We start from the raw sequence: 15,005 nt of genomic DNA, 5'->3' as shown, positions 1-15,005 counted from the left end.
TTTATGTATTGTGTATATATTGTATAAATATTATATATGTATTATAATATATTGGGTTGACGGAAAGCCATGACGCATTTTTGCAACAAAAAACATAGAAAAAAATACGTCATGACTTTTCCGACAACCCAATATATTATATACAAAATATTTATATATTATATAACATATATAATACATATTACACACACACACCAGAGCAGTAGGATAAACTCAAATCAGCCAACAGGAGTTTTTGAAGTTATTTTAGGGGTATTAAACTGATTTCTTGACTCCCGTGTTTATGGGAGTTTCTTGAGTTATTTGGACCTAGAAGCTAATTCTAAATAATGATTTTATGAAATTCCTAACCATGATATGATTTTATTCTCAGAATTAAGAAAAAGAAAGAACAGCAACGTTATGCTGAAGAGCAGAGGATATTAAGAATGAACGTTCATGAAGAGGAGCCATATTCAGGGGAAAAGATGAGCGAGACGTTAGCCCAGCTACAACTTGAGGAAATAAAAGGAGCCAAAGACAAACAGCGACAGAGAGAAAAGGAATACCAAAGGTACTTTGAAAAGTTCTACATGAAACTCTGGCTCTAGAAGAGACTTGTTAGGAAGTCAGTGTTCTCAGTTTCCTTACCACAGTTCACTGTGTCTTCTCAAAGTTTTGGGGGTACAGAACTTCACCAAATATCTTGGGTGCCTTATACCTCTCAGGAACAGCATGCATTTGCCCAGTGCCATTTCCCAGTTCAGAGAGGAAGAGTCGGGGCACAGAGGTGTGGGGTAGTTTTCACAGTTAAAGCTGGTAGTAAATGAAAGACTCATGCTCATTCTCTTCCCAGTGGTTCACTTTGCCTGATCATACTGTATTTTTATAGATATGTAGAAGCTTTAAGAGCCCAGATCCAAGAGAAAATGCAGCTGTGCAATATTACTTTACCTCCACTCTGCTACTGTGGTCCTGACTTTTGGGATGCTCATCCTGATACCTGTGCCAACAATTGTATTTTCTATAAAAACCACAGAGGTAAGTTTCTTAAAGGAATGGTTGGGGCCTGCTGGCAATTAAAGAAAAGTAGTGATTGTAGTAGTGGTTACAGTAATTTCACATTTATTGAGTGCTTACTATGTGACAGAGACTGTTATAACCTCTTTACAGAACAACCCTGAGGCAATAAAAATAGTTACAGTGAGTTATATTCTTCTTTGAGATCTGTTATCGTCTTGTCTCCGTTACGCTAGGGAAATATTTCCAGCTCACTCCACCGGAGGAAGACTTGCATTCCAGATTCTCCTGTAAATGAAGACTATCAGAGCTCGCCTTTTATGACCATGAAGTTAGGGCTCAGTCCAGCTGAATTCCCTGTTATCAAAATACTTTAATGTTATCTAACACAGACTTATTACCATATACGAGTATGTCCACATTAGACTGCCAGTTCTGCCAGGGGACGCTGAGGAAAATGAGGACCAGCATAAACTCTGTGTTTATCAGGAGTCCCAGCTAGAGAAAGTGGAGTCCTTCCTGCTGTCCTTAATGTTTCTGTTTCCTGTCCATCCTTAAACATAGTGGTTTACACCACGTAGAGATTATGTAGGCTTTATGCACACACTGAAAATACTGCACGTATTTGTATTCCTAGTGCTCCATCTGTGTGATTGGAGTTTCTTGTCACGTCTGTGAGTTATATTTTAAAAACACAAATCTGATGATGCCATTCTCCTATTCTAAAACGTCCAGGTCTTTTACAGTACAAAATGCATGGCACATTTGGCATATTTTCTTTCTGGCCCCAGGCAAAACTCTAGCCTTATGAAACTAGCCACTGTCAAACACCAGTACGTGTCACTTTTTTTAATATATATATCTTTTGTACCTCACACACTCATTTCTCTGCCTAGAATGCTTTCTTTCTTTTACTTTTCATTAAACCTTCAAGACCACCATCTTAAATGTTACCACTTCTGGACATCTTTTCCGTCCTCTCTTAGATAGTTTTTTCATTCATTCCAGACTTTATTCTGTGATGACACTTTGTATATGTCTCCGGTTTGAACGTTTTACACTGTAATTTAATTATTTTTTGTGTTCACCATCTCCATTATCTTTTCTTTTCTCACAGAGTGCTTGGCATGTAATAAGTACTCAATAAATATTTATTCAATGGATAGTTAATACCTATGAGACTGGGTAGCGAAACAGTACTAATAGGAAAGGTGTTGGGAGAGTTGATTAGAATCTGACTTCACCACTATGCAAACCTTTATTTGCAGCATACACCCGGGCACTACATTCAGTCATCAATTCCTGTGATATCCCTGAGGGGAACTCAGCTCTTCGAATCGCCATTCATAATTTTGCTTCTGCCCACAGACGGACTTTGAAAAATGTATAATAAGAATCTGAAATCAACTGTTAGCATTTCAGCCTTCAGTTCAAATCAACCTTGAGAGATTATTTAGGAAAAGCTTTTGAAGTGTGTAAGATGTGTAATCTGGAAAGAAAGACTGTCCCACATGACAACTCTCCCTGTAATTAGGATGGACCCATTGTTTCAGTCTCTACCTCGGGACTAAGATGAAAAGTTGACTTCCAAACTTGTCTCTTTGCTATGAACCAACCATAAAAATCTATTGTTTTAAAAATGATCAGTTAGATCAGTAAGGTTTTTCTTATTTTGCTGTGCTCTGATCAGAAGAGATCATGAGAAATCTTGGAGATTATTTCATTTATTGTCTTTCTAAAATTGTATCTTTGAGTCTTGACAAAATTGAAAATGTCTGATGAAGCAGAAAAGAAGATGACGACATGAGTTCTGAGCATCAGTGGCCATCTAGATGGGTTCGCTTTTCTAGTTGTGTATAACAGAAATGAAAAGAATCGGAATTTGATACACATTTTTTTTCTCAAAATCTTTCCTGTATTTTTTAACTTACTACCTCTTTCCCCATACAGTGACATTGGACATAAGGCTTTTTAATTTTATAACTTTCATTGCCAAAAAAGGGCAAATAAACCCTCTGTCATATAAGCTCTTCTATGTGAAATAATTGTGACATTTCAAAAACTGAATCTGAAGTCAAAGTGAGTCAAGTCCTCCTGCCTTATTTCCCTACGTTTTAAAAATTTGGTGAATGGCATACCTACAGAGCAGATGAAATAAAAATTGCTATAGTTAGTATGAATTTGTTATTTCTTCACAGTATTTTCTGACACAAAATATGAAAGGTTTAATATTGTGAGTTAAAGATATACTGACAGTTCCTTTTTCATACTTTCTCTAATGATCAGTGTCGAAGAAGCACTTAGGTTATGTCTGAAAAACACCTAAACATCTAACCAGGTCATTGAAAATAAGGATCAAAATTACCTGTATGACGAGGTTGATTAGTTATTTAACCAGATTAATTATCCAGTTTAGTCAAAATCCTTAAGTAACCATATCCCCGATTCAGCCTTTAAGAGTTGTATTTTTAACAACTATATTGAGATATAATTCATATACCATATGTTTCACCCTTTTGAAATGTACAATTCAATGGTTTTTAGTATAGTCTAGGGTTGCGCGACTTTCAGATTTTAGAACACTTTTGTCATTGTAAAGAGATGCCCCCATGATCCAGCAATCCCAGTTCTGAGTCCATATCCAAAAGAATTGAAAGCAGGGTCTTGAAGAGATATTTGCACACTCATGTTCATTGCAGCACTAATTCATAATAATCAAGAGGTGGAAACAACCTAAATGTCTACCTACAGATGAATGGATAAATAGAATGTGGTATTCTATTGGCAGAGGGTACCAATAAAATTATACACATTTTAAGAAAGGAAAAAACTGTATTAAAATTGTAATACTCAATACATACCAATAACAAAAGATGAATACAAATCACGTTTGACTTCTGCAATTACAAGAGGAGCTCAAAATGGTTACCATCAGCATCTAGACACTTCTGATTATGGCAAACTACTCTTTGGGCAGTGTTGACCAAATTGTCCACTTGTATCACTGAGCACGCCGTTTCAATTTTTTCACACAGTACCATGCGTCTCAAACTTACCACGAATGCGTGCAGTTGTTAGGTGTGTTGGAGGTTCTATTGCATACTCACACCTCCATTGTCGTACTGCCACAACATTCCCGAATTTCAAATACCACTTCAAAATGGTCTTGCGCTCCTCAAACGACAACCATGCTTCTGCCATTTTCTTTGTCCTGTATGTTGCATGGTGATGCTAGCATTCATTTGATTAACGCATTCTTTTTGAGTGAATGCCATGCTACACATTGCTACCGTAATTCAATTCAACTTCGAAAAGTAATACATAGATAACATCTCTTAAAATGTGTATACATTTTTTGCACCCTGGTATACATACAATGGAATATTAATATCATTCAGCCTTAAAAAGGAAATAAATATCCTGGTCACTTGCTATAATATGGATGGGCCTTAAGGACATTCTCCTAGGTCAGTCACAAAAAGACAAATACTGTATGACTACATTTATATGAGGAGTCTGGAGTACTACAGTTCATAAAGACAGAAAGTAGAAGGGTGATTGCCAGGGGTAAGGGGGAGGGGGAAATGGGAAGATGTTTAATGGGCAGAGCTTCAGTTTTGCAAGTTGAAAAAGCTCTGGAGATCTGTTTCACAACAATGTGAACATATTTAACACTGATAAACTGTGCACTTAAAGTGGTTGCAATAGTAATTTTTAGATTTCGTGGGGGGATTTTTAACTATAAAAATTAAAAACTTTAAAAAAGACAAACCCCATACCCATTAGTAGTCGCATCCCCTTCTCTCCCCGCTTAGCCCTAGGCAATCACCAGCCAACTTTCTGTCTCTATTGATTTGTCTGTTCTGAGATTTTCATGTAAATGAATCATATCATTGTTAACCTCAAAATAAAAGGTCATCTTGAGAGGCAACAAGCATTAGTTTGAGATCTAAAAGAATAGCTATTCTGGAAGCACTGATTTGGCAGAAAGCAAGTAGTGTTCTGATTAGGAGGCGAAGGCGAGGGGTGTTCATGAGAAAGGGAAGGGGGATAATTATGTTAATAGAAGGAAGGAATTTCTATAGGTGTTACTAAGCTAAGAATGAATTTCTATAGGTGCCAATAAGCTAACATAGTGATGATAATTCTAAAGAATGTTTTTAATTTTCAGTCCAGTAGTCAGACAGTTGTTTGGAATACAGTGTTGGCTTAGGCCCAGTCCAAAGGTTATTTTATCCAGTTTTAACATCACAAAGGTTAGAGAAGTGACATGCAAGTCAGTTCCTCTGGGATGACGGCTCTGTCGCCATTTTAAAGTGGCTCCACTTATATTATTTTTTACACGGTAGAGGGTCTTTAGTGACTGGACCCTTTCATTTAGTATAATGTTTTTAAGATTTATCCATGTTGTAGCATGCATCAGTACTTCATTATTTTTTAATGCCAGATAACATTCCACTGTATGGATAGACCACATTTTATTTATCCATTCATCAGTTGATGAATATTTGGGCTGTTTCTACTTCTTGGCTATTATGAATAATGCTGCTGTGAACATTTGTTGCCAAGATTTTCTGTGGGCATATGTTTTCATTTTTCTTGGGTATATACCTAGGAGTGGATTTGCTGGGTCATAGAGTAGGTAGCTCTGTGTTGAACCTTTTCAGGAACTGAAAACTTTTCCAAGGTGGCTGTACCATTTTACATTCCCACCTGAAGGTGCATAAGAGCTCAGATTTTTTCACATCTCCAACACTTGTCATTATCCGTTTCTTTGACTGGAGTCGTCCTACTGTGTGTGAAGTGGTATCTCATTGTGGTTTTAATGTGCATTTTCCTGATGACTAATGATGTTGTATATCTTTTTTGGAAAACCGTCTCTTCAGATCCTTTGCCCATTTCGTAATTGGGTTATTTATCTTTTGATTATTGAGTTATGAGCGTTAATATATTCTACATACAGGTTTCTTGTCAACATATGATTTGCAGATATTTTCTCATGGGGATTGTCTTTTCACTTTCTTCGTGGTTTCCTTCACAGTACAAAAGTTTTTAATTTTGATGAAGTATAATTCATCTACTTTTTATTTTGTTGCTTTAACCATTACCTAAACCAGGGTCACAAAGATTTACCCCTATGTGTTCTTAGAGTTTTATAGTTTTAGCTCATATATAGGTCTATGATCTATTTTCAGTTTATTTTTGTGTTTGGTGTTATTAGGGGTCCAACTTCATTCTTTTGCATGAGGATATTTAGTTGTCCCAGCACCATTTCTTCAAAAAACTATTATTTGCCCCACTGAATTGATATGGCACTCTTATTGAAAATCGATGGATCACTAATGTAAGGGTTTGTTTTTGAATTCTCAATTCTACTCCATTAATCTTTATGTTTATTCTTATTCCAGTAAAATCTGTCTTGATTACTGCTTTGTCATGAGTTGGGAAGCATGAGTCCTTCAACTTTGTTCTTCTTTTCCAAGATTGTTTTGCTGTTCTGAGTCCCTTGCATTTTTCATATGGATTTTAAGATCACCCTCCTGTAAAAAAGTCAGCTGAGATTTTGATAGGGATTGCATTAAATCTATAGATGAATTTGGGAGCTATTGCCCTGATCCATGAACATGGGATGTCTTTTCATTCAATTAAATCTTATTTAATTTTTTCAACAATATTTTGTAGTTTTCAGAGCATAAAATTTGTACTTCTTTTGTTAAATTTATTTTGAAGTATTTTATTCTTTTTGATGCTATTTCAAATGGAATTTTTCTCTAGATTTTATTTTCAAGTTGTTCATCACAAGTTCAGACCATCATCATCTCTCTCATGGATTATTGTAAGTTTCCTAAATAATCTCTCTGTTTGCATCTTTTGAACTTTTTTTAATACAGCAGTCAAACTTAATACATCCAAAACCAGCCCTCTGATCTCTACCTACACACATATACACACGCACAAACGCGCACAGACACACACAAACCAAACAACAAAAAATCTTTTCCTCCTGCAGTTTTCTTCATCTCAGCAAATGACAGCTCTGTCCTAGCTGCTCTGGCTAAAAAAGCATGGAGTTGGCCTTCATTCTTGTCTTTCTTATACAACCCACATCCAATCCTTGTTGGCTTTACCTTGAAAATATATTCAAAATAACAACTAGTAGTTGTAGTGTCTGCCCCACCACAACTCTGAGTCATCATTCTGACTCACCTGTGTTACTGCAATAGCCTCCTAGTTGGATTTCTTGTTTCTGTATTTGCCCCTAAAGACTGTTCTTAGCACCACCGCCAGAACAGTCCTTTCCAAAAAAAGGAAGGTCGTATCACTCGTCTGCTGAGAGTCTCCTTTGGCTATTTGTTTTACTCAAGAGAAGCCAGAGACTCTACAGTGTCATACAAGGCCCTATAAAATCTGATCCCAATTTCTTCCGAGGCTTTGTCTCCTCCTCGCTCATTCTGCTTAGGCCCAGTGACCTTGTGCTTTCCTGGCTGTTGCAGGGATGCCTGCTTCACGGCTTTTTCATTTGCTGTTGGCTCGGCCTGGAGACACTTCTTCACTTTCTTACCTCTTTCAAGTCTTTATTCAGATGTATTTTATCTGAGAGCCTTACCTGACCATCCTATTGCAAAATGCAGCCCTTCTGCCCACCCCCACACTCAGATTTTCTTATCCCCTTTCCCTGCCATATTTTCTTCATGGTATTTATAGCTGTATGACAAAAAATAGTCATATATTTTACTTAATTTTTTTTCCCTGTCCCCCCTAGATTGTACACTCCATGAGGACAGGGATTTTTGCTTTTGTTCAGTGTTCTGTCTCCCCCATTCTTATGACTATGCCTGGCACATAATTGGCTCTAAGTAAATGTTAAATGAACAGATTTGTCTTTCAAAACTTCCAAATATTTCTACATGATTAGTAACTTTAGCTAATGTTTTTGATCGTTACTCAGAAGATCTTTAGACATCGTTTTACTTTGTTTTCCATTTTCTCATTGCCACTGTGATTTGAGACAATTTAATTTCTCTGGGATACAGTTTTCTGTAAAATAAGAGGGTTATACTAAGTGACCTTTAGTCTTCCTGTAGCTTTAACATTTTATGAATTTATTAATTGTGTTTTATACTGTTGACCTCACTGTCCAGTTTTCCATTTCATTGTTCTTCATGCTGCGTTGTGGACTAGTGGTAGGTTGTACTGTGGACAGTGAAATAAGGTGGGACAAATTCATTCTCCTCTATGCTGACTCCAGCACTGATCTTGTTGTCAGAGTGGATACAAGTTCGGTCGGTCATGGTGGACAAGGTGCACAGAACAGGAGGATGTAGGGAAGTATGGACAGAAGTCCAGCAAGAGGAACCCGACCCCAGGAAGGCTCAGCTGTGCTTCTCCCCAGAGGGAACTTAATCTTACAGAATCCAGGACCGTGTGTGTGATAGAGCAATGTCAGGGTTGTGGTGACAGCAGACAGTATCCATGTACTTGTTTTCCTGCATCAAAAACAGTCAGAAAGCTGGTACGTGACGTGCTTTCCCGGGCAGTCCAACTGAAAACAGCTTGCTTCAGTTGCTCTGATTTCATCAATGCTGTGAGCTCTCCCTTGCACTGTTGCAGTATATTACTTAATTGTCCAGGCCTCACCCTTACCTTTGGATGGGCAGGAATAAGATTGCCAACCACTTTATTGACTACCTGCTGGGTGAAGTGGCTAGAAACTGCTGCTTTCATGTCTTCTAATCATTTAAGGTGTGATAAAGGAAGTAGCTGTTATTACTCTTCTGTGTTTGTTTATTTACAATGGATTCTATTTTTGGAAGCAAAATATTTCCTTTAGTTTCCCTCTGCTTGTAGTGAGCATAATTTCTTTGTGTCCCATCTTGGGCTTTTTTTTTTTCGTGCTTCTCAGAAAAAGAGATTTGGGAGGTTGGAAATATTATAGAGGAGGATAAAAGCAAATGTTCCCCTGGCATGTTAGGCCCATTCTCCTGGTGAAAGACTTTGAATATGTTGACTTCGATTTTTAAAGCCCTCTGAAGGCTGGAAGTGAGTGGTCCATCTCTGGTCTCGCTCTCAGCATTACTGACCACTACTAGAAGGGTATGCCAAGGAGAAGAAGTCAAACCGATTCCTTTTGAGTAAGACAGTTTGGTGGTATGCTGCACAAGTCATCATCCCTTCCAGATCCCTAAGATGAGATCACCCTTGGTAGAAGTTAACACTCAACTCTTGCCTTAGGTTCCTTCCTCACCCCCCAGAGTACCTTGAGCAATCATGAATGGATGAAACTATTAGCCATTGTCACCATTTGAGCCCACCGATCCACCCTCGCATCACTCAGAGTAACAGAAGCAGACATCGTGCCTCCTGATGTGCTGCAGTGTAAGCATACAGTGCCTTCTGCAAAGTTTTTTTGCCCCTCAGAAGCTGAAACTCAATATCATCAAACCTTTAAGCCTTTTTCATCTGGTCCTAGGACAAGATTAAGTCCTACTGCCCTAAGGAATCCATTGTATGTAATACATTAATTTCTAGTAACTTAGAATGGTACTAGTCATGTACCACACTTGGGAGGATTGAGACAATGATCATTCAAATAATTTTCTGTGTTTTCTGGTTTAGATGAAGATAATATGTAAAGAGAAAAGCCAGGAGGATTCCATTTATAGGAAACAGGGAGAGAGGGGGAAACCAATTATACCATGAGAAAGCAGATATCCAGAGGATGGGTCATTTTATAGGAAAACTGATCCAATTTCTTCAAAAAGTTAATGGCTTGAATTTTAAAAATGGGGAGGTGGATGTAGATTTGTAGATTCAGACAGACTTATAAAGGTAACAATCACCAAATACAATGTATGGACCTTGTTTGGATCCTGATGTGAAAAAAAAAAAAAACCCGCAGTCTGAAAAAGGTATCTTTGAAGCAATCGGGAAATTTGAATATAGTCTAAGTTATTCATTTTGTTAGGTATGATGAAGGCATTATAGGTACATAAGAAAATATCTATACAGAGATGGATACTGAAGTACATAGGGATGGAATAAAATTATGTTTGAGATTTACTTTAAAATAATTCAACAAAATGAGGTAAGAGAGCTAGATAAAGTAAGTGTAGCAAAAGTTTGATAATAGTGAATCTAAGTGACTGGTATGTCAGGCAGGGTTTTATTATTTTATTTGATCTATTTTTGTGTATATTTGAATTATTTAAAAAGAAATTTACTTTTAAAAACCTTGGGCCTGAAATAACCTTGTTAGCATTATGACTGTCCTCCCCCGACCAAAAAATAGCAGGTTTAGGCAGGAAAATAATATCCTTTAATTGTGGGATTTCAGGTGGTCATTCATTAGAACCTAGAAGCTGCAGCATTTTGTAGCCTTTCTGTAAAAAAGACTGATTAAGTAGAAAGTTTCATTCCAGCAGGCCAGATCTATATGGAAGTTCACTGATATGAGTCACACCCTCATGAGGAATCAGATAAGCACCCAACCACTTGGTTTTATAATTCCCAGGCATATAAAAGGTGAGATCATGGGTGAAAGACCATGGAGAACATTAGGGTAAAAATGCAAAAATGAACAAAATGATAATTTAGTAAAAGAAGCTTTGAAATCTTAGGGTGAGATGGGAGTAAGAGAGAATATATATATTCTCTCTCTATATATAGAACCATATATACATGGTTCAATTCAGGGAAGAGAAGAGTCATTTTATTTCTACGTTCCCTCTGAAGAGTCTTCCAGAGATTGAAAAGTTGTTCTTTGTTGTCAAACCTCTTTCTTGCTCTGTCTTCAAAGGCCCTGCTGCTGTGGGATGGTTTGTGCAATGGTTAAGATCATAGCCATAATTTAGATCCTGGTTCCACCACATTTCAGCCTTGTGACCTTAAGCAAGTTACTTAAACTCTGTGCAGTTTCATCATCTGCAAAATGGGAATAATAATAATAATAATACTTCACAGAGTTGTGAGAATTCAGTGAGACGTGCTTGTACAAAACTTAGCATGGTGCCTGGCACATTAAGTTCAGGAAGAGGCAAAACCTTTGCTTCCACGGCTCCGCATGGAATCCTTGATGGTTCAGGTATTTCAGCTGGGAGTGAGCTCGGTGGGTGGACATGGGAACACAGGGATCTCCAACTTGATCTTCTGTATGAATGTCTAAGAGGAAACGTTTTCTGTCTCCCTAAGTTATGATGACACTTATATTACTTATATTTGATTTGCATTTGGTTATTTGATTTTATTCATTGCTCCATCCTACACTGAGCCTTCTTACCACTAAATCAGTTTGTTTTGTAACATGGAGAATCAAGGGACGAGAGTGCCTGGCTGCCAAATGGATGGGTGTTATCATTTCAGTTGCAAATTAGCACACCTTTTATTGCTCAACCAGAGGGTGAGAGGATGCCTACATTTAAATCCTTCCTGGCTAAAAACTGGTAGGTTCCCTCATCCAGCAGGATCCACCCACGTTATCATGTTGCCAAGACCAAGTCGTAACTCGGTTCAGCCAGGGGAGGGACGTGTTTTACTGTTTTCCCAGGTGGACACTCTGCTGTCTCTAAGGAGTTCAAAGCAATTGCCGTAGAACTGACTAGCACATTTTTTTTCTCCCCTGTCACCCATTAGGACTTTATATCCTACACATAAAACTTGATTGTCATACAGCTGTCTTTTAGGGTTCAGAGCCAGGGAGTCTTTTTCCATGTCGGGTAACTCCTTTTTTCTTACCTTACAAGTAACTTTGGTCAGGGGTAGTAGATGAAGGGGGACCAGACACAGCTGTGACTGGGGTTGGGGTGGGGAAGCAACTACATGGACAAAGGCAAGGAGCAGGGCGGAGACTGAGAGGAAGAAGGGAAGTTCAAGGGGAAAGAGTTTGAAGGAGAGCAGGATTGGAGCTTGAACCAACACAATAGGAATCAGTAGTTTAGCTAGACATGGGTCTCTGAAAACTGGGCGTGTTTGCTGTTAGTCCATAGACTAACATTTAGTGGTTTACACTATAGTGTCTGCAGTAATGGTAAGTCTGTAGTAAGTATAGATAGTGGCTCAGGCTGGAAAATCCATTCAGTAAAGAATGTCATCTGATGCAGGTAAACAATGCTAGCTGGAGACTTAGCTAATGCTCTACTAAATGCATTTTTCTACCTATTACATTTTCTGAACCCCTTACCTACCTCTTCCTCTTGACCACTGGCAAAATGGAAATGTATACATTAATAGCTGTTCCTGGCAGTTTGACTCCAGTAATAAGATGCAATAATAGATTCATACAACCATACACCTGGCCTGCAGGAGGTAGGGAACACATTTAGGCTGTCGTGTAGTTCTGTTCTATGACATACGGGAAATAGGTCGTGATGCTCATTTCAAGACACGCTGCTTTGAATTGATGGGCCAGTCATCCCAATTATCATCACGCCTCATGCTCCTATCCCTGCCAGGAGCCCTTCCTCAGCTGAGCAGTTGGGACTGTAGGCCTTGCCAGGTAGGATAATATAGAGGGAGATTCACTGGGATTGGTTCTAAATCAGGCGGTGCTCCTGCATGAATCTGAAAGGACTGAGTTTGGTCTTCCCTTCAGGTCCTAGGGTGCTGGGTGCCGGCTAATAGCATTTGTGTCAAAAGAGCCTCTTAGGACTAGAGAAAGCTTTTTGTTTGCCCGAAATGTCCTTCCAATTCTGAGTCTTAAAATTCTACTCACCCTTGAGGCAAAGTACTACTACCACTCTCAATCAGAAGCAATTACTCCTCCCAACCATATAAACTATGAATGAATACACAGCCCGGTTAATTAACAAGTATTTTAAAAGTCAAATCTGAGATTCTTTATGAAAGCTTCCAGCGATGCAAAACTTCCAACCATTGTATATTACTTGTAACTCTACGTAGCACATATTTTTTTCTGCCTTGCATGATAATTGTTTATATATGTTAAAGGATAATTTTTTAAAAAAAGATAAAATCATGACTCATACAGATATTAAATGAACATGTGTTAAAAACTAATGAGGGAAATGAGCAGATGTTATAACTGGTTCTGAAGAAAAAGACACATAAATGAATGTTGAAAGTTGAAATGGAGGCAAAAATGATCTTTTCCACAGGTATTTACAGTTTGCAGAATTGCAACTTAGATCCACTATAGACTAAAATCAGATAAACTGGAGGGGAGTCCTCTAGACCAGGGGTCAGCAAACTGCGGCTCATGAGCCACATGTGGCTCTTTGGGTACGTTCCATCTCAAAAGTTTGCCGACCCCTACAAGAGCCAATCATGTCCCTCACAACAATTTAAAAATTATTTGAGAGCCATAAATATATTTTTACATAATCACTATTATGTGAATAATATCCTTTGAAAATATTATAAATGAAACTATGATAGTTTCATTTTCATTTTCAATTTTACTTCTGAGCCACAGTTCGCGAGCCACAGTTTGCTGACCGCTGGTGGCTCTTCTGTCTCAAAAGTTTGCCGACCTCTGATCTAGACAATGAATTGTCTAGATCATTTTTCCATTGAAGCATCCAATGTTTTCTGTAACCTCCCTTGTTTTGATCAAAAATAGTCTCAAAGAAAGATGATTCTGATCACAAGCTAAGTCTGGTCTCATTAGATTGGGTCTGATTTTTTATAAAGATGCAGCAAGAGTGTTAATTTACCATGCAGATGTTGCTTAAGTTTGTGTTGCTGGAAGTTGTCATAAGGAATCTTAGATTTGACTTTTAAAATACTTGTTAATTGACCGGGCTCGGTATTCATTCATAGTTGATCTGTTTCCAACATGATTGGATTTTTGAATTTTGAGGCTTGTGTGTGTGTGTCTTAAATCTCATTCCCTGCGATACATAGACAGACTTGATAAGGCAACACAAGGACTTGAAAGAAACAGGTGAATTTTCTGTTTTTTTTTCTAGAGCTGCCTGGGCACACCCCTCTGTCTCTGGCTGAAGCATTGCCATTATGGACAGGGAAGAACCTGTCCAAGTTCACTAGAAGGAAGGGAAAAAAAGATTTAGCAACAATGCTCAGTAAATGAGAGAAATTATGAGAGCACGTGTTGACATACAGTGAACATTTAGATGGTATTTTGTTCTGAAAAAAGGGATGATTTGGGCCTGAGAGTAAGTGTTTCTCAGAAGGCAGGTCTAGGATTAGGACTCTTTCTCCCAGAAATTTTCATCTCAGACTTGGTTCCTGCATCTTATAGCCCATTCTTCACGTATTTTACAAGGAATGCCAACAGTGTACTAGGAGCCAGGGATCTGAGGCCAGTACTTCAGAGTTTTGTGGAGAACGTCTAGGGTGAAGGCATTGCTGGGCCAAAGGAGATGGAAGAGAGTTATTCCAGAGCTGGGGCCTGCCTGTGCGGCTGCTGCCATAGACACCTGGGGGTGGCAGGAACATCTCCAGCCTTTATTGTATGGCGCTGGTTTGTTTATGCAGACCTTTAATCTTCCTGCTAAAACTCTCCCCTTAGAAACCTTCTGTAGCGCCTGTGAAAAGCATCATAGTTCTTTGAAGTCATATCCTTCTGGTTTCTAAACCTAATTTCCAACTTTCATCCGTGCAACCTGTTCTCCCTGTTTCATTCCTCTTGCTTCACAGTGTTACAATAAATATGTATTCCCAATTACAGACATAAAAGAGCGGCAGTGTCAGGCAGATAGGCAGTCCTGCCGCCATCCTGGGTACTGAGAAGGAATCTGATTGCCCTTGGGAGAGCTGGTATCTCATCTTTCCACCATTATTTTGTGATTCGTGCATGCCTGTTCTCCCTTATAAGCCCACATTTTCTTGCTGTGGAATGGGAGGAGGGCTACCTCCTAGCCTTCCCGTGGCGCAGAGAAAGGAGTTAGGAAGAACAGGGTTGGAATAACTTGGAATCTAGGGAGCAGTCATGAAACCTGCCTGCATGCGGGCGAGTTTGATGTTAATTTGAGTGGACATGGACAGTTGATTGTGCTGCTCCATTGCATGTTCTCAGAAGAAAAAATTTA

The 15,005-nt window shown here is 38.5% G+C and overlaps 1 protein-coding gene across 1 annotated transcript in view; it reads left to right on the top strand.

The window, feature by feature from the left end:
• The window catches only part of CCDC15 (coiled-coil domain containing 15), an 87,284-nt gene extending 84,259 nt beyond the window's left edge, over positions 1-3,025 (top strand). The window contains 3 exon segments of the mRNA XM_019658888.1: positions 374-553; positions 872-1,020; positions 2,268-3,025. Of these exon segments, the coding sequence (XP_019514433.1) occupies positions 374-553; positions 872-1,020; positions 2,268-2,389 (451 nt within the window). The 3' untranslated portion in view covers positions 2,390-3,025.
• The last annotated feature ends 11,980 nt before the right edge of the window (positions 3,026-15,005 follow it).

Source organism: Hipposideros armiger, unplaced genomic scaffold (genome assembly GCF_001890085.2).
Source record: "Hipposideros armiger isolate ML-2016 unplaced genomic scaffold, ASM189008v1 scaffold_291, whole genome shotgun sequence".
In the NCBI taxonomy this organism is placed as follows: Eukaryota; Metazoa; Chordata; class Mammalia; order Chiroptera; family Hipposideridae; genus Hipposideros; species Hipposideros armiger.
Note: the sequence above shows the minus strand (reverse complement) of the source record. Positions and strands in the feature narration are given on the sequence as shown.